Here is a 26,538-nt window from a genome sequence, read left to right on the forward strand (position 1 = left end):
CACCCCCTTCAGCAGGGATTTAAAGGGAAAATCTGAGGTCCCCAGTTTAAACATTGAAAGTGATGCTGTTTCAGGGTGGGGGATAATCCACCCCAAACCAGCATCACTTTCAATGTTGTTTTAACTAGGGAACCCAGATTTTCCCTTTAAGGTGGATTTAAAAGGAGAATCTTTAAAAAAACGAGGGGGGGGGGAGGAAATTACAGATCAGTCAGTTTGACATCTGTTCCTGGTAAATTAGTAAAATCTATCATTAAAGATAAAATTATAAAACATGTAGAAAAGCAAGACCTGCTGGGGAAGAGTCAGCATGGCTTTTGCAGAGGCAAGTCCTGTCTTACAAACTTAGTAGAGTTCTTTGAGGGTGTAAACAGGCATGTGGATAAGGGGGAACCAGTGGACATTGTCTACTTGGATTTCCAAAAGGCTTCTGACAAAGTTCCTCACCAGAGACTATTGAGAAAACTCAGCAGTGACGGAATAAGAGGGGAAGTCCTCCTATGGATTAAAAACTGGTTGAGGAACAGGAAGCAAAGGGTGGGTGTAAATGGGAAGTTCTCACAATGAAGAGATGTAGTGGTGTCCCCTAAGGATCCATTTTGGGACCAGTGCTCTTTAACCTATTCACAAATTACCTGGAAGGAGGGGTGGGCAGCATGGTGGCCAAGTTTGTGGATGATACAAAATTATGTAGGGGGTGAGAACCGCAAAACATTGCGAAGAGCTCCAAGCGGACCTTGATAAATTAGGTGAGTGGGCTAAGAAATGGCAAATGCAGTTCAATGTAGCAAAATGTAAAGTGATGCACATAGGGGCAAAAAATCCAAACTTCACATACACGCTACAGGGGTCAGTGCTATCAGTCACAGACCAAGAAAGGGATTCAAGCGTCTTAGTGGATAGTTCCATGGGAATGTCAACTCAATGCATGGCAGCTGTGAAAAAGGCAAACTCTATGCTGGGGATGATTAGGAAAACAATTGGTAACAAAACTGCAAAGATTGTCATGCCCTTATATAAAGCCGTGGTGCGACTGCATTTGGAGTACTGTGTTCAGTTCTGGTCGCTACATCTTAACCTTACCCCCTCTCAGACAAAAACTAATACTTCACAATTGATTCACGAATACCCTGAAAATACCAACTGGCTGAGAGAGAAAGCAGTCGGTCATTAATTAGGCTGGAAACCCACATTAGTTTGTCCAGACTGTGTTGGTTGGCACTTCATTTGCATTTTAAATTACAAATCCCAGCACAAATCAGGTCTGAAAGACAGAAAAACACCCCCCCACCCCCCCGAATATACTGGAATGCAATGGGCTGACTATGACATCACCTAGATCGTCTGTAATGTCTGAATGAACAAATCATGGTAGATGCAAATTAATGGCTAATGTAGAGCCAATCTACTAATCCAGGAAACACTGTGTAACGCTGGTGTATCTCTGGCAATCACAACTGTCGCTTCAATTTGGACACCCAGATCTGAGCACCTGGAGTGCTTTTGCCTAGTTAAAATGAGCTGATTCGTTTTAATTAATGCTGAGTTGTAACACACAGTGAATCAAAGATCGTAAGACGAGGCATGAAATTGGGAGGCTGTGGGGGGAAAATGAATGAAGCAGCAGAGCAAGCACTTAGTTGTCTGCGCCTGTGTGCACGCTTTGGTGGCAGTTTTCCTGCTATCCAAGGAGGAAGCGTTTGGAAAAAAAATGCCCATTCTGAAAGATCGTATTAAATTATCTATACCTGTATTCGATAACACTCACCATTTCATTGCTTCATTTTGTACGCTAATCCAGCCAGCCTCTGGAGCTGGAAATATTGCACAGTGAGGGCTTCAGGTAAGCAGGACACACCAGCCGAGAAGGACAAATATACAAGAATGTCATTTGCTACCAGGCAGGAGTTGTAGATATTCTTCTTCCCCTTTCATTTTTTTACAGCGCTGGTCAATTTCACAGCCCATAGCAAGACTGAATGGGGAAATTGGAAACGTCTGCAGAATCGATTTGCAGAAGTGAGGTTCTATTTTCTTTTACAGCTCTTTCATCAGAGTTGCTACCGCTCCTGTGTTATGAGGCATTATTATCAAAAGCAGCCTGGGCACTGGTGATAATTGCCAAGAGGGGGTGAAGCCATTCTCTTAAAGTGGAACCACACTGCTGCAGTCCTGAATTGTACTTTGCAGACAACGCTTAATTTCAAAAACAAGGAGCTAGCCTGAAACAGCCACTTTTATAAAAAGCATTTGTTGATCTTTTACGTTTTGTGTATTAGTAATTCCCACAGTGATCCACAGTTCTTTTTTTTTTTTTTAGCCCAACTAAGGCATTTTCGGCAGGAGTTGTTCACAACCTATCTTACCGCCAAATGCTATGTTTATTTCTTTTAATACTTCAGGTATTTTCCTCCATTTGGTTCCAGAAATGCTTTGCAAACTTTTACTGTGAAGGGTTTTTTTCCTATCCATTTCTGAGCCAGCTTCTCTTGAGCGTGGGATCATGTGGAAACAGTCTTTATTGGAGCACCTTCCTTATGAAGAGAGGCTGCAGCGTTTGGGACTCTTTAGTTTGGAGAGGAGATGTCTGAGTGGGGATATGATTGAAGTCTATAAAATTATGCATGGGGTAGAAAATGTTGACAGAGAGAAATTTTTCTCTCTTTCCCACAATACTAGAACCAGGGGGCATACATTGAAAATGCTGGGGGAAGAATAAGGACTAATAAAAGGAAACGTTTTTTCATGCAACGTGTGATTGGTGTTTGGAATATGCTGCCACAGGAGGTGGTGATGGCCACTAACCTGGATAGCTTTAAAAGGGGCTTGGACAGATTTATGGAGGGAAGTAGATGTATGGTTACCAATCTTGATCCTCCTTGATCTGAGATTGCAAATGCCTGAACAGACCAGGTGCTCAAGAGCAACAGCCGCAAAAGGCCATTGCTTTCACATCCTGCATGTGAGCTCCCAAAGGCACCTGGTGGGCCACTGCGAGTAGCAGAATGCTGGACTAGATGGACCCTGCTGGCTTGGTCTTACGTTCTCACGTTCTTAAACATCTGGCCCTTATCCATGCCCCCATGTAGTCGCCCAACCTCACCTTCAGCCAGTTTCTCCTCCCCCTCCTCCTGTTTTCAATTTTTTTTTTCCCTATTTGTCATATCACAGTAGCAATGTAATGTTAGCACAGACTCAAACCAGGTTGATTGTATCAGCTTTGTCAATTTAATCTCAAATGAGCAATGTAATGCTAATGCAAATATACACTGTGCCTGCAGTTAGGAGTGAGTGAAATTGACAAGCTAAGTTGTTTTTGCAGAAGAAAATTGACAAGGTACTGCTGCAGTAATGATCATGCAATACAGCAGCTCTAATTTGGCTGAAAAATATTTGTGTGTGCCTGGGGGGGAGGGGGGGACTACATATTTCTGTTCCTTCAGGTAATGGTGACTGATCCAGTAGTTCGTTCGTACTTTTGTTCTTTCCATTTTGAGTGGGTAGTTCTTAATGGCTGTAATGGAGGTTGTAGCCTTAGGTCTGTCACAAACTCTCAGCCTGACCTACCTCACAGGGCTGCTGTGAGAAAATGGTGGAGAAGAGAATATTATAAGCCACTTTGAGTGGAGAGGAAAGTGGGATGTAAATAAATACATGAAATGCAAATATTTTCCACTTATTGTGGTGGGTTTTCCAGGCTGTATGGCCACGGTCTGGTGGATCTTGTTCCTAATGTTTCGCCTGGATCTGTGGCTGGCATCTTCAGAGGTATATCACAGACTTCCCTCTGTGATACACCTCTGAAGATGCCAGCCACAGATGCAGGAGAAATGTTAGGAACAAGATCCACCAGACCGTGGCCACACAGCCCGGAAAACCCACAACCAGTTGAATCCAGCCATGAAAACCTTCAACAATACATTTTCCACTTAGTTTAATCACTGCAGCTTCCACCATGCTATGCTTCCACTCCAACCAAAGACTATTTTAAAAAATCCAAGAGTATTATGCAAGAAAACTGAATTACCATTTGCCCTACCATCGTACATCAGATACTGCATAGCTACTTCTTGAAAAGAAGGGTATGCCATTGCTGTATTACAGAATATCTTGTGGTGGTAACTTTATAACAGAAATAATCATGCCTTTATTACATAGACTTTTATCCTGCCATTCCTGCCAGGGGTTAATCACCCCAGCCACACAGGAACCAATTCAAGTGGTGATCTAAATCAGCCAATGGATGCAATGTACTGGGAGACAGGTCAAGATCTGACCTTCAGGGTGTCAGTTAGGTTTTGTGGGTTGAACATTGTGGTAGTGAGAGAAGATAGTTTAGGGAAAGATTCAGCATAGCAAGAGATTGTTCTCAGAGTCCTAGGATTAGAACCATCCTGAATCTGAGATAGTTACAGAATTACAGCAGAAAGTTGCCGATTGTGTGTTATGGGTTATCAAGAGTGTAACAAGGAGTCCATCTAGAACGTGTTTTTCCATGGCACACAATATTTACACTTGAAACCTTGAATCATTTTTCTTGATTGTTTATATTGAGCTCAGTGAATGTTTCTGAATAAACTTTGATTTTGTTCACTCTATACTTCTCACTCTCCCATTACTTTAACCTTTCCCCAAAACTCTCTTCTCTTCCCAGAGCCCTCAAATTCTGTGTTATCTGTATGTTGTCAACTCATAGCTGACTTATGGTGACTTTGTAGGATTTTCAAGGCAAAAGACATTCAGAGGTGATTTGCTATTGACTGCCTGTACGTGGGCTCAGAGTGTTCTGAGAAAACTGTGACTAACTCAAGGTCAAGGTTTACCATTATTATTATGATAGAATGATTGTGCCTAAAGTGGCTGAAGAAGACATAATAGTCGAAAGTATTGTTTTTTCCCCTGGGTCAATACTCCCACCTTCCATTGACCATCAGTCAAGGATGTTATCAACATCCTGATGTGTATACGTTCATCTATGAATACATGAAACCGATCTACGGAAGTTGAGTATTTGAAAGGCATCAGACATTGGTATCCTTCACTTCTACACCATTAGTGGATCTCTTACTGCATTACAGAGGCTTGATATTATTGTATTTGGGATCTCCTGTGTGTGCATTGTTCATTGCTTTGTTGTTGTTTACAATATGTATGTTTTTGTTGTTGATTAAGAGTTGTGGTTCTGATATATAAATGTTTTAATTATTTTCATTAAAAATAGAGTTTTTAAGTTCGCACTAGAGCCAGACAGGTTTTTTTCCCTTCTGAAAACTACCGTATATACTCGCTCATAAGTCCAGTTTTCCGGGCTGAAAAATGCCCCCCTCGGCTTATACGTGAGTCACGGAGGCTGCCCAACTGGCTGGGGAAGAGGGGAGATCTTCCCCTCTTCCCCAGTCAGCCCAGCGACCTCCGTGCAAGAGAGGAGCCCCAGCTAGCAGCTCCCATACGAGGGCTGCAGGCTGGGGCACCCCTCATTTCCACGGAGGCTGCCCAGCTGACTGGGGAAGAGGAGAGATCTCCCCTCTTCCCCAGCCACTATTGGAGTCAGATCAATTGTTCACCCATTTCCTTGTCTCCTATCCCTTGTTCTGTGTTTGGTGCCACCCCAACAAACTCTGTGTTTTATAGTGGAGTGTTGATACTGTATGTTGTTGTGATGCCTGGGTTCTGTTGGTGGGTCTTCAGCCTGGTCTGTGGAGAGGTACATGGGAATGGCACTTTTGATGAGTTCATTTGGACTACACTATTGATAAGACTCTGAAAGTTTGTTGTATTTATCTGTCTTTTATGGACAATTGTTTTATTGTAATTTGGAATGCCAATAAAGGCTTGTCTACTTCTACTAATTTACCAGGAACAGATGTCAAACTGACTGGCCAATAATTTCCTGGGTCCCCCCTAGATCCTTTCTTAAAGATTGGTGTGACTTTGGCCATCTTCCAGTCTTCAGGGATGGAGGCTGATTTCAGGGATAAGTTGCATATTAAAGTGAGAAGATCAGCAATTTCATGCTTGAGCTCTTTAAGAACTCTTGGGTGAATGCAATCTGGGCCCGGGGATTTGGTAGCATTTAGTTTATCAATGGCTGCCAGAACTTCTTCCTTGTCTACCACTACCTTCACTAGTTCCTCGGATTCGCCTCCTAAGAAGCTTGGTTCAGGTACAGGAATTTTCCTCACCCCCTCTTGGCTGAAGACAGATGCAAAGAATTCTTTCAGCTTCTCTGCAATCTCCCTGTCATCTTAAAGACTGTAATCATTCCAGACTCTCTGTCTGTCTGTCTGTCTGTCTATAACTAGAGATATTATAAATAGACATATTTGTTATCAAGTATGCACAAATGTAAGTTAAAAACACATGGCCTGAAAACCAGGCTACACCTTACAAGTCAGTAAAGACTGCCTGTAACAATTCCAAATGCTACTGCTCACTCATGTCAGTGACACACATGCCTTTCAACCAGACGGTTGCTAGGGCGACGGAGAATCTAGGGCCTTGCCCCCTTTGCATTGCCGAGCTCAATATCTGCAACCATCACAGTGCGGTCGGGGAAGCAGCAGAAGCCTCCATTCCAGCGCTGACACAATTGTGGTTCAACGGGGGACAGTAAAAAGCTTTCCGGACTACAACTCCCAGCAGGCAATTGGGGGCAGGTTCGTCGCAGAGGAGCGCGGAGGACTACATTTCCCAGCAAGCTGCGGATCAGCGCCAGCTCTCCCCCATCCGCGCTCGCGAGCGTGGCGGGGCGTTCTTCGCGGAGCCGACGGAGGCCGCGCGGGCGGCGCTGCGATCAGCGCTCGACGGAGACGGGGCCCCAAGTGGAAGTGGTGGCGGCCCCCGCTGGTGGCAGCCTCGCCTGGGCATGGCTGCCCTGGGAGGTGGGCGTCGCTGGGCCGGGGCCTGTGCAGAGGGAAGGGGCCGCCCGCGGGGGGCTTTCGAGGCCTGTTTGTAGACACCCCCCCCCCTCCCTGCGACTGTCCTAGGGGTGGGGCTGCATGAAAGACCCCTAGGGAAGGCCCGAGTCTGTGTGGACGGATGGGGAGGAGGGGTCGAGGCTTTGAGGTGGGGGCTCGAAGGGAGGGGATCGCAGAAATCTATGGGTGGGAACATATTTATTGCACTTCTATAATAATGTATGATTGTATAATATAAATGTATACTGTATACGGGGTTGTTATTCTGCCATCATAGCACTCAGGGTGTTGTATTTGAGGGGTTTCCAGGTAATCTCAGGTGTTGTCCAGGTCCACCCATGCTGAAATTTATCCTGCTCCTTCTAGTTTAGACGCAGGGCCCTTCCTCTTAACACACTTCACTTGGGATAAGTAGTCACGCATTAGTCAAATGCAACAGGAGTCGAGTGGCACTGTAATGAGTAACACAACTTATTTCAGTGTGAGCTTTGGTGAGTCAGAACATTTAGTGAAGTGAGCCCATATTTGTGGAAGCTGATTCTAAAATATATTTGTAGTGCTGTGGGGTTCTTGTTTTATTTTTACCCTTCACTTTGTAGCCTTCAATCTACGTGATGACTTATTACCTTGTGCTTTAATGTCTTACATGGGCATCCTTCAGTGTACATGATGTCTTTAACGTTCATTCAGATTCTACTACAATGTACTTCCCACCCACAATTTACTTCTTGTTTATGCGGTCCTTTATATTATGTGCTTTAAAAAGGTGAGTCTCACTTCTTGAGGCACCTCTTGGCCCTGTCAGTGCATAAAGGAGAGGGTCCACAAATATATTTGCTATGGCAACTGCCCTTTTCTCCAGTGGTGAGTCTGGTGGTCTCCTGATGCTAGAAAGAGAGAGGAGATTGTCTGTGATAACATGTTTCTCTTTGGGCTGTTTGGAGAGTCTCTTTGATGTGATATAACATCAAAGACCCTTCCTTGATGGAGACTTGGCAGAGGTAAACACAAACGTTAACTGGCTACCAAGGTCAATAAGAAGTGTGCAGTTCCTCAATTACTGTAATGCCCCATACTGTCTTATAAAGTTTGTGAAAGTTAGAAGGGTAACTGTTTATGACTTGAACAGGATTGTTAATTTGTCTGGCTTGGTGAAGGTCTTGTAAATCTTTGGTCTTTATAGAGGGACCAGGAGAAATATTCTGTTAGGATCCAAGTTGTGCTGAATTAGAAATTGTGCTGTAGCCAGTGTGGCAAGTTATCTCTCTCTTCCTCTCCTTGTTTTTTTTTTTCTGTAAAGCATTGTGACTGCTTCCTGTTTGGTCAGTGGTGGAACCTGAATTCTAAATTTCAAAAGCCTTTTCTTTTCTGTGTTACAATCCCTGCTTGTTTTCATTGCCCTAACAGAACAGGTTTTGTACTTGAATGTTGTTCATCTGTCAGTTCATTGAGCACTCCTTATGTGCTGTTTAGGCCATGTTCCTTTTCTTATTACGTGGCAGAAGTGCTTCAGGCATATTGGATTCAATATAGTTATATCAGTGATTTTAAGTCCTATCATAAGTAATGTAATATGGGCAAGCTCTGCTTTAACAGATGCTAAGAAATGGGTGAGTATAGCAGCTTTGTTGATAAATACAAAAGATCAACAAGTCAGCCCTTTTCTACCAGTATGTTCCAGGCTTTACGCTTTTTTATTTAATTTAAACGTTTTCTTTCCTCCTCATTAGGGTCTACAAGGCGGTCAATATAAAAACAATTAAAAATACAGTTAAAATATAAAATTCAATTAAAGATATGAGATTACAGCACTAGAAGGGGAGACAGTACTTTTAGTGAGGCTTTGCCAGATGAAACTAAAAGGTTTTCACCCATTGGTGAAAGACACTGATAGAGGGAAACCAAGAAATCTGGCAGGGGTGTGGGGAGAGTTCCAGAGTTTTGTGCCACAATAGAGAAGGCCCTTTCTTGGATTGCTTTCCATTTCATCTTAGACTGCATGGGCAGCCAAAGCAGGGCCTCTGAGAATGACCAGAGTGAATCAGTAAGTTTGTATGGAAGAAGGTGGTCCTTAAGGGATTTAAAGGCTTTCATGGCCGGATTCAACTGGTTGCCGTCTGTGTGGCCGTGGTCTGGTGTATCTTGTTCCTGTTAGATAAAAGGGTTTAATTCCCTTTAAAAAACACATTAATCATTTGACCATTATCAGTCATCAGCAGTAAAGTAAGGTGCTGATAAGGTTTTAATGTCATCTCAGTGAAGCCAACCTTTGTTATGGAATCCCTCATAGTTTTATATTGGCTATTACAACTTGGATAGATTTTATTTTAAGTCAAGCCTGGGAAGAATATTGATTTTATGCTGTCCTCTTCAGAATGCTGTCCTCTTTATGCTGTCCTCTTCAGAATAAATGTATTTTCCTCTCCATCCCCAGCAAAGGATTAGAGGCCCAAGCTCTTTGAGGTTGACTGGGTATATTGACCATGAATTACCACATCTAAATGTATGGTTCACCATGCTACAGTGGCTTTGCTGAAGCGGTGTACTTTTTGTTTGCTATGTGTAAAATTAATACAAAGTAATTTTGTGGAAATTCTTGGAGCTGAATGCGTACAGGCTGTACTTTCAGCTCAAAGTCCCTCCTAACTCTCTCTTCCACCTATTTCTGCCCACTTTCCTTCAAGATTTAGTATTTTAATCAACTGCCACATTGAGTTACGAGTAGATTTCAATGGGGTTGATATGTTGTTTTAAATGCTGCTTTAAATAGATTTTATTATTTTCAATTCAATCCTGAAAGCTGCCCTGAGCCCATGAAGGGAATGTGGGCATTTAAAATGAATGAAATAAAACAAATAACTAGCTGGCCAGCAGTGCTTCTTAGGGGCAGGGCTTAGATCTGAAAAGTGGATGTATTTTCAGTGTGCAATATAATCTCCACCCCAATTGAAGGATGGGCTATCTGCTTCAAACATGATCATCTGGCTCCCCGTGGAGGCGTGAAGCAGAAGCATCAGATGGGCTTTCCCCTCTAAGCGTCTTCTCCCATCATGGTCCTGCATATGGGTGAGAGGGTTGGAGAAACTGCCAGGCAGTTGCAGCAAACTGTTGAGCAAGGAAAGCCTCAGCGTATCTAATGAGCCATTTCTGCTTGCACAAGGCATAGCAGGAGCAATAAACTGTTGACCTAAATATATGTTTGTGCAATAATTATAATTTATAGTTTGAAAATGTTGGCAAAGAGTGTATTGCTAAAGAACGAAGAATCATGCCATGCCAAATGGTACCACTTCTGCGACCCTTTAACTGATTGAATGCTGCTTACTTGAGGTTGAACTCTGTTGACATTTGTTAAAGACCCGCCCAGGCCTTGGGAATGGTCGCAATGCCAAGCCTTGGGTTCTGAACCAGTACTCAAAACGCAAAGCATATTTTTTATTTAAAAGAGAAATTGTAAAGTAGTATCTTTTTAAAATGTGCAGTGAATACAAAATCATAAAGTCAATTTCCAGATCCACCAGAAAACAATAAAGTACACTTACTTACTAAAAGAAATATTGGCTAGAAAATATTATAGACGCCCTCAGTGCTAAAGCAAAGTTCTTCAATCAAAGTAGGAGTGAAGTAGACAATAGGCAAAGCAAAGATGGCTGCTAACTCTAATGAGATTAATTTATGGCATAAGCTGGCCTCCCCAAATAATTAATTTATGGCATAAGCTGGCCTCCCCAAATAATTTATGGCATAAGCTGGCCTCCCCAAATAATTTATGGCATAAGCTGGCCTCCCCAAATAATTATCAATTATACCACTAACTTTGGTATCAAGTTAGTGAGAAATCTCTGGAAGACGAGCAAGTTACGCCTGCCCTTTTGAAACTTTCAATTAGGGCTTTAGCTGACTGGTTAGATCCATAATAGTAAACTGTTCCTCTTTCTCTGAGGCCCCTTTATGTGTAACCTCCATAGGGCAGTGGTTCTTCATGGGGAGAGAGGAGCTGGTGCATACTTAGCCAGTGATGTGTGAGTTGTGTGCAGTGGTCAACCTCTGTGCTGCCATCAGAAAACATTTGGGGGACAAGGTAGGCAGGGATGTTACTTGTGGCTTGTAGTGGCAGATCTCAGTGAAAACAAAAAAGTAATCTAACCAGAAACATTGATTGATATCTGGGAGAACCAGCATGGCTTAGTGGTTAAGATTGGTGGACTCTAATCAGGAGAACCTGGGTTGATTCCCTGCTCCTCCACATTAAGCCTGCTGGGTGATCTTGGTCTAGTCACAGTTCTTTGAAACTCTCTGAGTCCCACCTACTTCACAAGGTGGAGAGGAGTGTGGAGAGGAAGGGAAAAGGGATTTGTAAGCCACTTTGAGACTCCTTCCAGCGGAGAAAGGCGGGGTATAAATCCAAAGTCTTCTACTTCTTCTAGGCTGCCTTTCCCCTTTTGGGCTCAGGGTGGCGTACAATAAGATTAATTTAAGCAAACGTCAACTACATGACTCTAGCCATGTCACCATTATTACTAACCCTTCCCCCCCCCCCTCCAATGAATAAGAAAGAACTGTCCACAAATATACATTATTTCTAGGAAAAAAATGATATAAAATCCATTATCACATTTATGGGTGCCGTATGTGCCAGGGATCAATCAAACCTACTTCAGCCTTATAGGCTTTAAGTGTAAATCTTATCAAAATATATTCTTTGTGTGGGGGTGTGCTTCAATCCAAAGCTGTATGTACTATGTCACTGAAAACATCCCCAACTGTTATTCATATGTAAAATATATCAAGTGGCCGAAACATCAGTTGTGATTGGAGAAGCCACGTTTGGACCAGACACATTAATCATAACAATAAAAGAATCTGATTTTCATTACTGAAATAATAAAGGGACCAATTAGATCTGTAATCATTTGCTGTTAAAAAATAAGCTTGTATATCAGTGTAGCAACACCTTTTGATAGATTGGATGTATTGGTAGCATATACTTCACCAACCCAATCCTTACATAAGTAATTCAGATCCATTATATAAGTTCCTTGTAAAAAAAACCATATCAGCTTTAAGATATTTTGACTTGGAAATAACCTTTTAATACTTCTTAAAATTCTTCAGGTCAGAGTGGATAAAAATCAATGATTTTTTGACAAAAAAACAAAATCAGATTTTTAACATTTAAATTGATTTTTTAAATAAAATGCTTTTTGAGGAAAAATCCATTTAAAGATAGTTTAAATAGCTTTATCATGAAATGAGTAGTTTTTAATTATGTAGCATGTGACTGTATATTCATGCAATATTTAAACTTTTTGGTAAATGAATTCCATTAATCCATTCACAATGGTATGCTCATCCAGAGGTTTTTGTAAGATTTTTGGGCAGTTTTTTTTCATCTAGAAGATATTATCATAGGTGCTAGGTTTTTCAGTTCTCAAAATTGTAAATCTGTGTCTGAAGAGATCACAGGTCCCTTCTTTATGGTAAAAATGTATTTATTTTAATACATATGGAATTGAGAAAAAGACTTTAATCCCATTGTTCCTTTGCAAATGTATGTATACAGAATCAACTTGCCTCTATAAGTGCTGTTTCAAGAGGTTCAATTAATAGAAGATTGCTTGGAGTGGAATAGATCTGCACAAGGAGCTAAGTGAGAGGAGGGAGGGACAAACAAATGAAAGTGAAATGTTTTGAGCAGAATACTCCACAAGTCTTGGGATCTTTGTGTGTGTAGCCTGGAAGAGAAAATCTACAATGGCAGCAGGTCGTAAAAGAGACTCAGTTTGGGCAACATTTTAATGACATTCCTCTACCTATGGGTAAGACAGGCTTGCATGCAAAATGCAAATATTACAACAAAGGACTGCAAGACCTTCGGATCCGAATGAAACTGAAGGCAGTAATTTGCAATAATTTCATAGTTATCTATTTATGTATTTTAACAGTATAACCAAATCAGTAATTTTTGATATAACTGTGAAACTAAAAAGGAAGCCTACATCTGATTGCAAATGTTAAGATTATACCAGCAAGAATGAGTCTTTATGTAGAAAACCATGTCTTAAATCAAGTCTTACTGACCAGTAAAATTCGATTTGAGTCAAATTAAATCTGCCCGCTTCAGGTCACTAACATTTCATGATAGCATGTTGAACAGAACATTTGAAAATAATCTGATTCACAGAGCCCAATTTCCTGCCACAGAAAAGTTACAAAGAATCTCATGGAGAACCTTGCCACCTATAAAGTACTTAATTTAAAAATATTTTTTTAAAAACATGTGAAGTAAAACACAAACAAAAAGAGGAAAAATATCTTTGTAAACTAACCACCACTTATGCAAAAAATTATTCATGTCCCTAAAGAAAAAAGAAACAAAGAACAATCCAATTGAACTCCAAATCTTTTTAATTTTGCTTCCAGGTAAGATGCCAGAGTTTCATACAGCTCTCAACTTTCCCATCCATTTAACTGTATTGGTATATATGTACTAATGCCAATAATGACAACGTAAATCAAATTAAAGGGAGGAATAAGGCATACATATGTTCTTTAAAGCCCAAAAAGTAATTTAAAAAAAAAGGGGGAGAGAGAGAGAGAAAGGGAAAAATACAGCAAGACACCCAGACTGCTATCTATAAGCTGGCAGTAAGACTGGACAGTTAAAACCTGATATTGGAGACACAGAGAAGAAAAATAAATTTAGTTCAACTCTTAAGTCAAGCTGATTAATATAGAAGAGCTAATCTAATATTCTTTGAATGATTGTAACTAGCTTTCCCCCCAAAAAAGCCTTCAACTCGGTATTAATTTCTCTACCAAACAGCCTTAAAGGTTTGAAACAATGGAACATTGATCTTGCAGACTAGTAAGAAGTGATTCTGTAGCCACTGGAATCTGAAACGTCGATAGTGCCTGCAGAAAATGACAGAATATTTAATATAATATTGCGGATTCATATATCTTACAAGACTTGGTGCTGTTTCATTGATACTTTTTTGCTGTAATCTGGATAGAGTAGGATTTGATTTTTGATAGGACCTCCCAAAAGATCCTTTTTTTTCTGTCTTGCAAAGGAGAGGAGGTCTCTTATACTCGCTCTCAACAACTACACAATGACAGGAGCTGACTTATTTGTGTCGCTAGATACGTGAGGGATCCAATAAGCTTATTCAGTTTGCAGCTGAAAATCTGATGGAAGCTGCAAACTCGCATTAAAAAACTTCTCCATAAATTCCGCCAGCATTTGCTGGATCACCTTATCAGGCTTTTCTGAAATACACAGATGTTAAACTGATGAGTATAGCTCTCGAGCTGGGATATAAAGCTGGAGAAGAAATGAAGATACGAAGCTGAATACATACAAGACTTGTCAGTTACCTTTTGATCTGTGCTAAAACATTTTGTGTTGATCTTTCACCAGAACAGAGCAAGTTTCTGCAAACGCTGAATGGAACTCCTGCTTCAAGCACAGTCAGTGGTGGGATGGATCCCTTTCATGCCTGCAGCCTTCTCCAGCAGCTCAAAACCATGTACGATGAAGGCCAGCTGACAGATATTGTGGTGGAAGTGGATCACGGGAAAACGTTTTCTTGTCATCGTAATGTTCTTGCTGCAATTAGCCCTTACTTCAGGTACGTCATGTTATTTTGTTAGTTAACTCCTCTATTGTTTCCAATGTTCATTGAAAATAAACCTAAATGAACCTCTTGTGAGACCTGAAAGACTAGTAATAAAATGGTACAGACTAGGTCTAGTCCACAAAAGTTTACTTTCGGATAAAAATTTACTAATCTTTAAAGTGCTGCTAACAAGACTTCTGTTTAGGATTATCTCAAGTTGGTCTTTCTTGTAGTTGGTGCACTGAATAAGAATAAACTGGCAATTATTGGTTTAAAGGCTAACTTGGTAATGGAAGCTACTTCTAAATGATGAAACTCCTTGATCATTTAAACTCTGAAAAGGATTCGCTGATAGATTTCTGTGAACAGAAGGGCTATTTTTGCGCTATTTTTGCTAATTCCACACCATATATTGCGCACCTCGGATTCAGACTTCATGCTTTTCTGTAGGGTTCCTGTTCTCCAGGAGCAGCATTTGGGAAGTTTTCAGTCTATAGTTGGATGGGGAAGATAGGGAAATCATGTTCGATTGAAACAATCAATGCCATTTGATAGTCTAATAGCGAAGTTTGCAAATCTTTTGATATGTAAGTCTGGTGACTGGAGCTGTGACTAGAAAAGACAGAAATTAAAACACAATAAACCTAAAATTAATACAGCAAGTAAGTCAGATGTGCCTTAACGGCAAAGAAAAATGAACTGAAACTTCCCAATGGTGACCCAGAGCAGCTGACAGAATTCTCCTGTACTCCATTTTATGCTCACTATAGTCCTGTGGGGCAGGTTAGGCTGAGAGCAAGTGACTGGCCAAAAGTCACCCAGCAAGCTTCCAAAGCAGTATGGGGGTTTGAAACGGGGTCTCTCAGATACTGGTCTGATACACTAAACGCTACGCATTGGATGCTTCTTGCCTGTTGGGAAACTGTGTTTCTCAGACACTGAGCTTGATAGTATGTGTGCCTACCTGCTGTACATTGTCCGCCCAAAAAATAAAGCGTGGTTGCTTTGGTTATGTGTGTGTGTTTTGTTACGTGGTTTAATTGTTTTCTAACGCTCTATTGCCTGTTTTGGCAATGCAAAATTAACCTTAATTAACTGAGGGCTCCTACCAAATTAATACAGGCAATTAGGCACAACTCAGGCACCTCATAATTTTCAGCAGCGGTTGCAAAAGGCATCTTGTTTGTCATGCTGCATTCTGTCTTGAGAACAGATGTTGTATTAGATACTCAATACAGGGTGCCTTAAACTTGGTTGTTTGGTTGTTTGGTTGGTTGTTTCAGAGCCAGTCTTATTTTAACTATCTTGTGTACCCCCAAACAGATACAGACTTAGTACCATATTTTCCGGCGCAAAAAGGCGACTGGTCATATAAGACAACCGCCAACTTTCTGGCTCCTGATTCTCATTCGCCTCCTCTACCAACCATCCTCTCCAGTTTCTTCCCTCCACCGGAACCCTCGCTTGCTCGCCACGTCCCTATTTAAATAGGCCTGCATGGCCTTCTGGGGAGTCCCGCAGCTGTGGCAAGGTTCCTGCCGCCTCGCGCCCCATGTCGCCCCACCCCCGTTGCACCCTGCCTCGGGAGACCGAGGCAGAGGTCCGAGCTGCCGCTGTCGGCGCGTCCCGTTCACCGCCCCGCCCCCGTGCTAATTGGCCGGCCTCCGTTGAGGCTGTGGCCATCCGAGGTGCTGTTGCTGCCTCCACCGTGGCTCTGCCCCGCCCCTGTCGCACTTGGACTCGGGAGGCCGAGGCAGAGTTCTGCGCCGCCGCCGTTGGCGGGTCCCATTCGCCGCCCTGCTCCTATGCTGATTGGCCGGCCTCTGTTGAGGCTGCGGCCATCTGGGGTGCCATTGCCGGCTCTGCCCTGCCCCCTCAACCGATCGGCCTCTATTGAGGCCGTGGCCCCGCAGGGTGCCGCTGTCTAGCCATCCGGGCTGGGTACGGCAACGGGGATCGACACTCAGCGTATAAGACGACCCCCAACTTTTGAGAAGATTTTCGTGAGTTTAACTGTAAGAAAGCTGAGGTTTGCTTAGTTGAATGTTGAGTGATTCTTACAGATGTGTGTTCTTCTTTTCTAGATCAATGTTCACAAGTGGCCTTACTGAGAGTACCCAGAAAGAAGTAAGAATTGTTGGTGTTGAGGAAGAGTCCATGCATTTAGTACTGAATTACGCCTATACCTCCAGAGTGACACTGACCGAAGCCAACGTCCAAGCTTTGTTCACTGCAGCTAGTATCTTCCAGATTCCTTCCATCCAGGACCAATGTGCTAAATACATGATCAGTCATCTGGACCCCCAGAACTCCATCGGAGTGTTTATCTTTGCTGATCACTACGGGCATCTGGAGCTGAAAGTCAGTTCGCAAGATTACATTCGTAAAAAGTTCCTGAGTGTCACCAAAGAACAAGAGTTTCTCCAGCTGAGAAAAGACCAACTCGTCAGCATCCTAGACAGCAACGATTTAAATGTGGACAAGGAAGAGCACGTCTATGAAAGCATCATAAGGTGGTTTGAACATGAGCCTGACAAAAGAGAAGTCCATTTGCCCGAAATTTTTGCCAAATGCATCCGCGTGCCCCTCTTGGATGCGAAATTCATAGAGAAAATCCCTCCCGTGTTTGCACAGGCTATAGCCCAAAACTGTGTACAGAAAGGAAAAACTAGTGCCAATGGCTATACCCAGCGGCTCGGAATGACTGCTTCGGAAATGATCATGTGCTTTGATGCTGCTCACAAACACTCAGGAAAGAAGCAAACAGTGCCTTGTTTCGATTCTGCCACAGGGAGGGTGTTCAAACTATGCAAACCGCCCAATGATTTGCGGGAGGTAGGGATACTCGTTTCTCCAGACAATGACATCTATATTGCTGGGGGGTATCGGCCAAGCAGCAGCGAGGTCTCCATAGACCACAGAGCAGAAAGTGACTTTTGGATGTACGATCACTCGGGCAATCGGTGGATCCCTAAAGCCCCGCTGCTGCGTGCCAGGATCGGCTGCAAACTGGTTCACTGCTGTGGTAAGCTCTACGCGATAGGCGGTCGTGTCTATGAAGGAGACGGGCGCAACTCGCTGAAATCCGTGGAGTGCTATGACAGCCGAGAGAACTGCTGGACAGCCGTGTCTGCAATGCCTGTAGCAATGGAATTTCATAACGCAGTGGAATATAAAGATCATATCTATGTTTTACAGGGTAAGATGGGTTTATGTATCAGCAGGAGGGCAGAATCTGCCGATGGAATATTTGTGGGTAACAGTCAAACTCCAGAGTAGTTGGAGTGGTGTCCTCATGCCCTTCTTTATAAAGCGCAAAGTCAAACTTGGTGATCCTGGTCATATTTATCTTCGTTTATGCTTGCTAAATCCTTTGTTCTCTTAACATTGAGGTTACAGAAAGACCCCAAAACAAAGTTGTATGTTTATTAGGCATCTGGAAGCTTCAATTTACAGCTGCCCTGTTGTGTGCAACCCAAGGGCTGAAGTGTTGGCATGCCTGGTGTGTAGGATAAACATGAGATTTCTCATCACAGTATACACATCGGGTGGAAACCAACAAAACAATGTATTTGGTCAAATGGCCTTTGCAAATAAGTGCAGAAAAAGTTACTGGTCCATAACAGTTCTTGCTAGTAAAACTGCCCATGTAATTAGAACTTTTTAAAAACTCCTCTCCCTGCCAAAATCTCAGAATTTAAAAGAACTGATATTGAATGGTACTTCTGAGACTACAGATTTTTTGAAGAGAAACTCATATGATGCTTTTCCTATACCTTGAAATAGCTATAGAAGCAGCCACATGCTCATATAGACAGAACAGAAAGATATTCCTTTATGCCATAGGTGTCAAACTCGCGGCCGTCCACATGTTATGAACTACAGTTCCCATCACCCCCTGCCAGCATCATGCTGGCAGGGGGTGATGGGAACTGTAGTCCATAACATCTGGAGGGCCACGAGTTTGACACCTGTGTTTTATGCTAAACTGACCCTGATCTGATTTAGCATACTTGTTTTGGCTTGTATTTAATCTCTCTCTCTCTCTCTCTCTCTCTCTCTCTCTCTCTCTCTCTCTCTCTCACACACACACACACACACACACTCACACTCACACTCACACACACATAAATCAAGCATTAAAAAGTACCCCTTGTTAATTTCATAACCTGTTAGAAAGAAATATTTTAACAGAAATATTTCAGACCTTTGTGTGGAAATTATTTTTATCGGAATAATACTTAAATACGTTGAGGATTTTCTACCTTTACAATAATTTACATTAAAAGGAAGAAGCAGAAGTGTTCAAACGCCTTCAAACCTGTGAAGAGTTATCCAGGGCCTGTTGTTCTTGTTGTCATGTTGCGGCCAACTTGTAGCAACCCCATGGAGTTTTCAAGGCAAGAGCCATTTAGAGGTGGTTCCCCATTGACTAGTGACCTTGGTTATCCTGGGTGGTCTCCCATCCAAGTACTGGCAAGGGCCAACCCTGCTTAACTTCTAAAATGTGACAAAATTGAGCTAGCCGGGGTTTTCCCCTCTAAGCTTTCTGAAATCAGTTTTAGCGCACCCAAAGAATGATGCGGGATATGCCTTGCACATGGTTGCTAAATTCCATTGAAATACATAAGTTGACCATCTTCCCTGGGACCTCTGACATCAGTTTTCCTGTGGCTTGCCATGGCATTACATGCATTATTTATTAGCCTTGTATCTGATCGGTGATTGCAACATCCTTTCTGCCGTGCAAGAGGAGACATATAAATGAGTAATTTAGCTTTGGTTTTGCAAAGATAATCATGTGCATTTATAACTTGGTTTTCGATTTGAGTCATAATTCTTTTATGGTGGTATTCTCCACACCCCTGTACCATTTAGAAGAAGAAAGAAGAATTGGTTTTTGCACTGCACTTTTCTCCATCTTTCAGGAGTCCCAAAGTGGCTTACAATTGCCTTCCCTTCCTCCCCACATTTACAAACCTGTGAAACATACAAGTACTCTTGTACTGTTTCTGGAAAAAAGAAAACAACTTTGAAAATTTCCAAGGTTGTCTGATGCTGTATTAGCAATGGCTGAGGTGTCTTTGGAGACACTCAAAGGCCGTTTCTGCATGGCCAAATAACCGCCCTTTGGAAACACCGTCCCAAGGGGTGCTGTTCGCACAGGAGCTGCGCGAAGGTGCTGCTTTAAAGCTTTTAAAGTTTTTGAAAAGCGGCAGCTTCCTGCCGGCACCTTCCTGTCGCCTCCACTGACCCTGGAGGTCAGAGGGCAGCATGGGTAGGTCCCTGCAGTCCTCCAGAGTGATGCTGGACAGGCGGGTCAGTGGAGGGGGCTGACCTAGACTCTTTGACAGGGGAGCAAGTCAGGGCTGTTCGCACAATAGCATGTGAATAGCCTCCGAGCCTCCACTGGCACAATTCATGCCGGTGGAGCTGCATTTTTGCGCGTGTGCGGAAACTGCCAAAGATTCTCCTGTCCTCTGCAATGGCATTTGGAAGCTGGAGGAATGAAGTATTTTACCTTGACTATGGTGCCAGGTACTACCATGAACTGGAGAGGCTAATGACAAGCAGGAGTCAGGAAATTAAAGGGAAGAAGAACTCGTACCCATCTTGAGCAGGGGACCTTGTTGACAGGACAGGCTGAGCAAAAGTAACTTTGTTATGTTCTAAAAGGAAAAGGTGTGAAAGCACATTTGCTCAACTACACTTTGGAGATGGGTGCATCTTGTGACTACAGTGACCTTATCCAACCCAGAATGGATAACCATTTTTTTGTGGTTGGAAGGGTTACTTAAATTACATTTTTTTGTGGTTTTAAATTTCAGCTATTATTTCTCTTTTTAAAAAACAACATCTTCAACATGAAATCTGTGGCTAGCATATCTGAAGATCTGAAGATGCCAGCCACAGATGCAGGCGAAATGTCAGGAGAAAATGCTACTGGAACACGGCCATACAACCTGGAAAACCCACAACACCCTAATGAAATCTGAACTTTGCATTATCTCTTAAAACTCCGTCTGCCGGACTGCTTTGTAAAAAAAACCTCTTCATTCATAGTTCTATTCAGTCATTATTTCATTCATTCCCCATTAACGTTACCAAACATTAATTAAGATCTCCTTGGTGTGGTGGGTCTTATTTTTGCAAAGGGACTAGAATATAAACAGCATCTTTGTAACCAGTATGTTTTTGTTAAATGTTTATTATTTTTGTTTATTGTATGTATTATTGATGTTGCGTGCTGCCCTGGGCCCGTAAGGGGGGAGGAACGTAGCAAGTCTAATCAATAATGATAATGAACATCTTGTTGCGAGGGAGGAAGGGCAAGGAGTTTGTAAGCCCCTTTGAGTCTCCTAAAGGAGAGAAAGGGGGGATATAAATCCAACTCTTCTTCTTTGTCAGCCAAAATGTAGTTGATCAGATGCGTGTTGCACAAGACACCTGACTTAAACTTGACTCTGGTGTTCCGTTTAAATTGGCCCGTCGGCCATTGAATGTGCAGCGATGGCATGCCGCAGATCTGTAGCTCAGGCTCATTCCGCACATTCAGAATAATGCACTTTCAAACTGCTTTCAGTGCTCTTTGAAATCTGCTCTTTGAAGCTGTGCAGAATAGCAAAATCCACTTGCAAACAGTTGTGAAAGTGGTTTGAAAACACATTATTTTGGGTGTGCGGAAGGGGCCTCAGGCATGCATTCTGCTGTATGCTGCATATGCAGTAGGATTGTATGCACAAAAGCCCAGTTTTAATGCTTGGTACAGAGGCCCAAGACTCTTTTGTTGTTCCCACTCCGTCATCAACCAGTAGTCAATTTCTTGGCAATGCAGAATTTCTCAAGTAAGTTCATTTGTTCTGCCAGGGTTATGTTTAAATTAATCTTCATTTTCCCAAACATTGAATGTTAATGTCGAAGGCTTTCACGGCCGGAATCACTTGGGTGCTGTGTGGTTTCTGGGCTGTATGGCCGTGTTCTAGCAGCATTCTCTCCTGACGTTTCGCCTGCATCTGTGGCTGGCATCTTCAGAGGATCTGATGTCAGAAGATGACATCAGATCCTCCTGAAAATTAACCAGGTATCCCAATATCAAGTGCTACCCAAAACCGACTTATACAATTCGAGAAACTCCCCCACAACTATAAAATGTTAATGCTTAGGATCCCTTGATCAGCATGGCCTGTGATTTGTATGATGCATGGTTTTACTGCGTTGTTAGTTTGTAATACGTAGCAGCAGTCATAGCACATGAGGATGCTGATGGGGATGTTCTCCTCATTGGATGTTTTTTCTTTGTAAAGAAGGAATTTTCATAAAAGGGTAGTAAGTTCTGAAACCATGTTTGTATAGATTTCATTTTAAACAGCCTATCTTTGAAGTAACTTAGAATTGAAATTGCAGCTAATATCTTTGTTTACTTCATTTGTTCACCTATCCCATGGAGGCTTAAAGTAGAGGACAGAAATAGAGGAAAATATAAACAACGTAATACATATAAACAGTGCAATAAACGTTTTGTAATATGTATTATGAGAAGTGCAGAAAATTTACAAAAATTGCAGCTCAAACAATGCAGCTGAAAATAAAATAAACAATGCAAGAATAAGAATTTTTCAGACAATGAAGTAGCAATCCTGTTTACATTGTAAAAATGGCGTCCTGAACAATTCTGTTTTATGGGTTCTGTGGAATGACAAGAGTAAGAAAATTCAGTTGTGAAAATGATTTGGGTTTCTGCATGCAACTTCTTTACTACAGCTTGAGTTGCTGACTGATAACTGCTCCAGTACTTTCTCTGTTGAAGGCTCATGATACGCTTGAGCAGTATAATAATGAGTAAGTTACTGCTAAAACCTTAGGTGGAGGTCTTTCACATCACCTCCTACCTGGTCCTTTCAGCTGGAGATGCCCGGGGTTAAACCTGTACCTTCTACCTGCCAAGCAGATGCTCTACCACTGAGCCATAGCCCCACTCCTTGTCTCATTCCTTACAACAATATACCACCTGGTGCTTGACATGTGCCTGGCACTGTTGATCCTGGTCTTGCCAGAGGCAGAATATTAACTCTGGTTCACCCTTGTTCTGTCACATGTCACATGCTTGCAGTTCAGGCGGTTCCAGCTCTGGAAAAGTTTATGACCACTGGACTGGGCTGCTTTGTAGTCCATCAACACCAGTAAAGGAAGCGTGCTTTGGGAGATGGAAGACACAAAGTCTTAAAATGGAATGTGCCCAATAATGCTTTGTATCTCGTTTCTTCATTCTGCCCTTAGGAGAATTTTTCCTCTGCTACGATCCTCGAAAAGATTATTGGGGTTTCTTAACTCCCATGACCGTGCCTAGGATCCAGGGTTTGGCAGCTGTCTACAACAACTCCATCTACTACATTGCTGGAACCTGTGGAAACCATCAGCGTATGTTTACCGTAGAGGCCTATGATGTCGAATTGAACAAGTGGACTCGAAAGAAAGACTTCCCGTGCGATCAGTCCATTAACCCCTACATTAAACTGGTTGTCCTCAAAAATAAACTTCACTTGTTTGTGCGAGCTACTCAAGTCACTGTCGAAGAACACGTCTTCAGAACCAGCAGGAAGAATTCTCTCTATCAGTATGACGAAGTTAACGACCAATGGCAGAAGGTGTATGAGACTCCAGATAAGCTCTGGGATCTCGGACGTCATTTTGAATGTGCTGTTGCTAAATTGTATCCACAGTGTCTTCAGAAAGTTATGTGATGATTTGCCCCGTTTCCATTCGTAAAATGCCTTAGTAACTTTGGTATTCGATGCTAGCGGAAAATCTGTTTTTAAAAGAAAAACCAATCCAGTTCTGTCAGTATTTAATGTGAGTTGAAATTGATGGCTTTTTTTTTTAACACGGGGATGGGTGCTCTTTAAAGATTGCAGTGGGGAGAAGGGAATTAGTGGTTTAGTTTCCTAATGGATGTTTTCCTGTGGAGTAAGGAGTGGGTTACAAAGTGCAATTATCAGCATTTTCTCTGCTAGTCATTTGATCATGTGTTAGCGTATCAGTTTGACTAAAAGCAAGAGTAGATGGACTGGGGTCACGACACACTCCACTGAAAGCAAAACTAATGTTGAATAGCTGAAGTGAAGAAAGCAAGTTTGAAGTAACTTCTTATTTAAAATACGGGTAAAATCTGAGGCAATATCAGTAGTTTGCTATTTTAAATTCAGTGACACTAAGTAGGCAAATACCCAGTCTTTATACCTCTTCCATGTGTATAAAGGTACTGAAACATTTGTTGTATTTATACATTGTGTTAGCTTTGGGGGAAACATAAGTTTGCAACGATGCATAGAAACTACAACGCAAGCTACCTTTTAAAAAAATACAAAAGGTTACGTCAGGTGGCTGCATCGCTTCCCTTCTGTGGGTTTAATTTGTGTGTGGGGGTTTCGTACACTTCCAGTGGCGTAATAAGATATAGCCATCTTCTGCTAATTAAATACAGAGCTTCAAATGCAGGTGAACGCGTCAGTCACTCCATGAAGGGCTTAAACCCAATGGTGCTAGTACATTTTTAATACTTGTTAAGTCTGGAATGGGTCAACTGAGACTGCCAAGTTTATGGTAGTCGGTTAGTGTTACTGTGTCTAGTCTTAAGCATGTACTTTGCTGCTTTGTGTGTGAACCTCCTTTTTGAACTTCTTGTGGACCTAGTTCTTTCGTAGGATAGGCTAAGTAGTCTTAATGGTTGTTACTTTGGCAGAGTCGGTCAATCTGTTAAAAGGCTAAGCGCTACATGCACTTTTTGTTTTTGGTCCATCCCGCGATAAGTTTTGACAAGGTCGTGTTGTATGCTGTTGGACAGCCAAAACTGTAGCCAAGTGGGATTTGACTGTGGGGGGAGCGGGGGAAGAAGACTAGACCATTTGCAAAACTTTGTTTTCCTTGTTGCTGTTGTTCCGGGCGTGTGCTTCACTTGCAGCTGCCGAATGGTCATGAAACTATGTTTGCCTCCAGTCAGCCCAGCATGGAAGCAGTTTTGGCTGCCTTCTGGGGCCCTCAGTCCTTCTGTCCATTGCCTAGCATCCTGCCCTCCAGTTGTTTCTGGAGTAATGTGAAAGTTTGCACTACTGAGCTTTCCTGGTGACCGAGAAGCTGCTTTTGGAAGCCTGCAGTTGAAAATATTCTTTTGGGTACCGAATAAGAGTCCACTTTCTCTGTGGCTGTCACATATTTGAAGTGATGGAGTAATAATTTTAAGATTTCATGAAATCTTAGCATGACCTATCAAACTTGAGCATCAAGGTTAATGGTAGATCTCCTGTTGGTGGTTCTTTGCTAGCAGTAACACATTTTGGAGTACAGCTGTTGGAGAATAAAGTATGTCCTACTTTCATTAATCCAGTTTTGTTTTAAAAGATGATCTGGCCATATACGAAAGGATGGTTGTTAACTTTTAATTGACCAAGTAGTCAACCCTTGGCTGAAAAGGTTAAATCTAGAATAATGTTAGGGTACTGACCTAACTTTTGGCTTGTGATCCCCCAGTTTTTGGCTTGTGATCCCCCAGTTTTTTCTTTTGTGTAACTATGGATCTACTTGACTTTAAATCTTGCACAATATGTTGAACACACAACTGTGAAATCATCAAAAGCATGATAAACTCTCTATTGCATACCTCATCTTCCAGAGATTCAGTGAGTAATGTTTTGTCTTGGACTTCTTTTTTTTTTAATAATTTTTATTAGTTTTTCACATTGACAACAAAAAAGAGAAAAAGACTGGGAGAGAAAAGGCATTGGTGATCCGGCCACCCTATTCACAAAACACAGACTACATACACTTAAATGGCTTCCTACTCACACTCTGCTGTCGATCTTATCCATCACAGTTCTTCATTGTTTGATAAACTTTTAGCCCGATTCTTCATTTTTCTTAAACCTTTTCTAATAAATCAATTTGAAGTTTGAGGCACATTATAGAAAATACGAAAACAAAAAAACATCTAATCCTCCTAACCCAGGGGTAGGGAACCTGCGGCTCTCCAGATGTTCAGGAACTACAATTCCCATCAGCCCCTACCAGCATGGCCAATTGGCCATGCTGACGGAAAAACTGATGGGAATTGTGGACCCTGAACATCTGAGCCGCAGGTTCCCTACTCAGGACCCTATTCTAACAATTTCCCACAGTCAAAATATTTTTAAACATAGATTCTCCCACCCCTCCTTTATCTTCCTTTGCTTGACCATATTATTTGAAGTTACCCTCCTAACTTTATTTGTCCTTAGTCTCCAGTAGGCCCATTCACTTCCCCTTTTATTAAATCATTGATTAATCCTACAGAACGTTTTTATTTAAGGGTTTTTTTTAATTTTCTTAAGATTTCTTTGGCACTCTATTGAAGTAATTCTTTGTTATTGTCCCCTGTAAGGGACAGGTGTCTTTGGCTTCTTCAGATAGCTACAGATATAATAGGTCTGGCCTGTAAAACACCATTAGGTTTCTGTTGTGATCCCTTAAGAGTGGTAAATCCCCCCCCCCCCCATGGCCTATATCCAACTGTGCATTTTTTCCAACAGACCAGATGGCAGTCTTTGCAAATTCCACTCGCTTCCAGCATACTCCTTCTTTGCCCCCTTTCCTTCACAGTCTCTGAGGGTCATTATTTTCAGAGTTCAGTGGGTTGCGGCAGGAAGGGGTTGGGGGGAAAGTCCAAGGCTGTGACGTCCAGAGCATTTGGATAGCAAACTGGTAAAAAACCCCTAACACCTGTGAACACTAAAGCGCAGACAAAAGGCAAGTGACGTTGGACAACAAGCTTGCTTCACCAAGCACTCCTAAAGTAGCCTGGGAGCAAAATTGCACAGTCAAACACTTTTCACTAGAGGGGAGTTTTGGTTCTCCTGAACCAGGGGTTAAGGCTTTGATATCCTACGTATGGTTGTTAAGACTGAACTTTAAATGACATTGGGTTCTGGATTCCTTAGGCTTTCTTGAGGATGCTGTTAAAAGGTATATTT

General features: G+C 42.1%; 1 protein-coding gene across 1 annotated transcript; it reads left to right on the forward strand.

Annotated features, from left to right (window-relative positions):
• Positions 1-6,752: 6,752 nt before the first annotated feature.
• On the forward strand, positions 6,753-25,197 carry KBTBD8 (kelch repeat and BTB domain containing 8). The gene is made up of 4 exons (XM_048490264.1): positions 6,753-6,881; positions 14,341-14,551; positions 16,624-17,738; positions 22,817-25,197. Exons 1-4 carry the CDS (start codon positions 6,866-6,868, stop codon positions 23,278-23,280), a joined length of 1,806 nt encoding a protein of 601 aa, XP_048346221.1. The 5' UTR covers positions 6,753-6,865; the 3' UTR covers positions 23,281-25,197.
• Positions 25,198-26,538: the final 1,341 nt, after the last annotated feature.

Source organism: Sphaerodactylus townsendi, linkage group LG03, assembly GCF_021028975.2.
Source record: "Sphaerodactylus townsendi isolate TG3544 linkage group LG03, MPM_Stown_v2.3, whole genome shotgun sequence".
NCBI classification, from domain to species: Eukaryota; Metazoa; Chordata; class Lepidosauria; order Squamata; family Sphaerodactylidae; genus Sphaerodactylus; species Sphaerodactylus townsendi.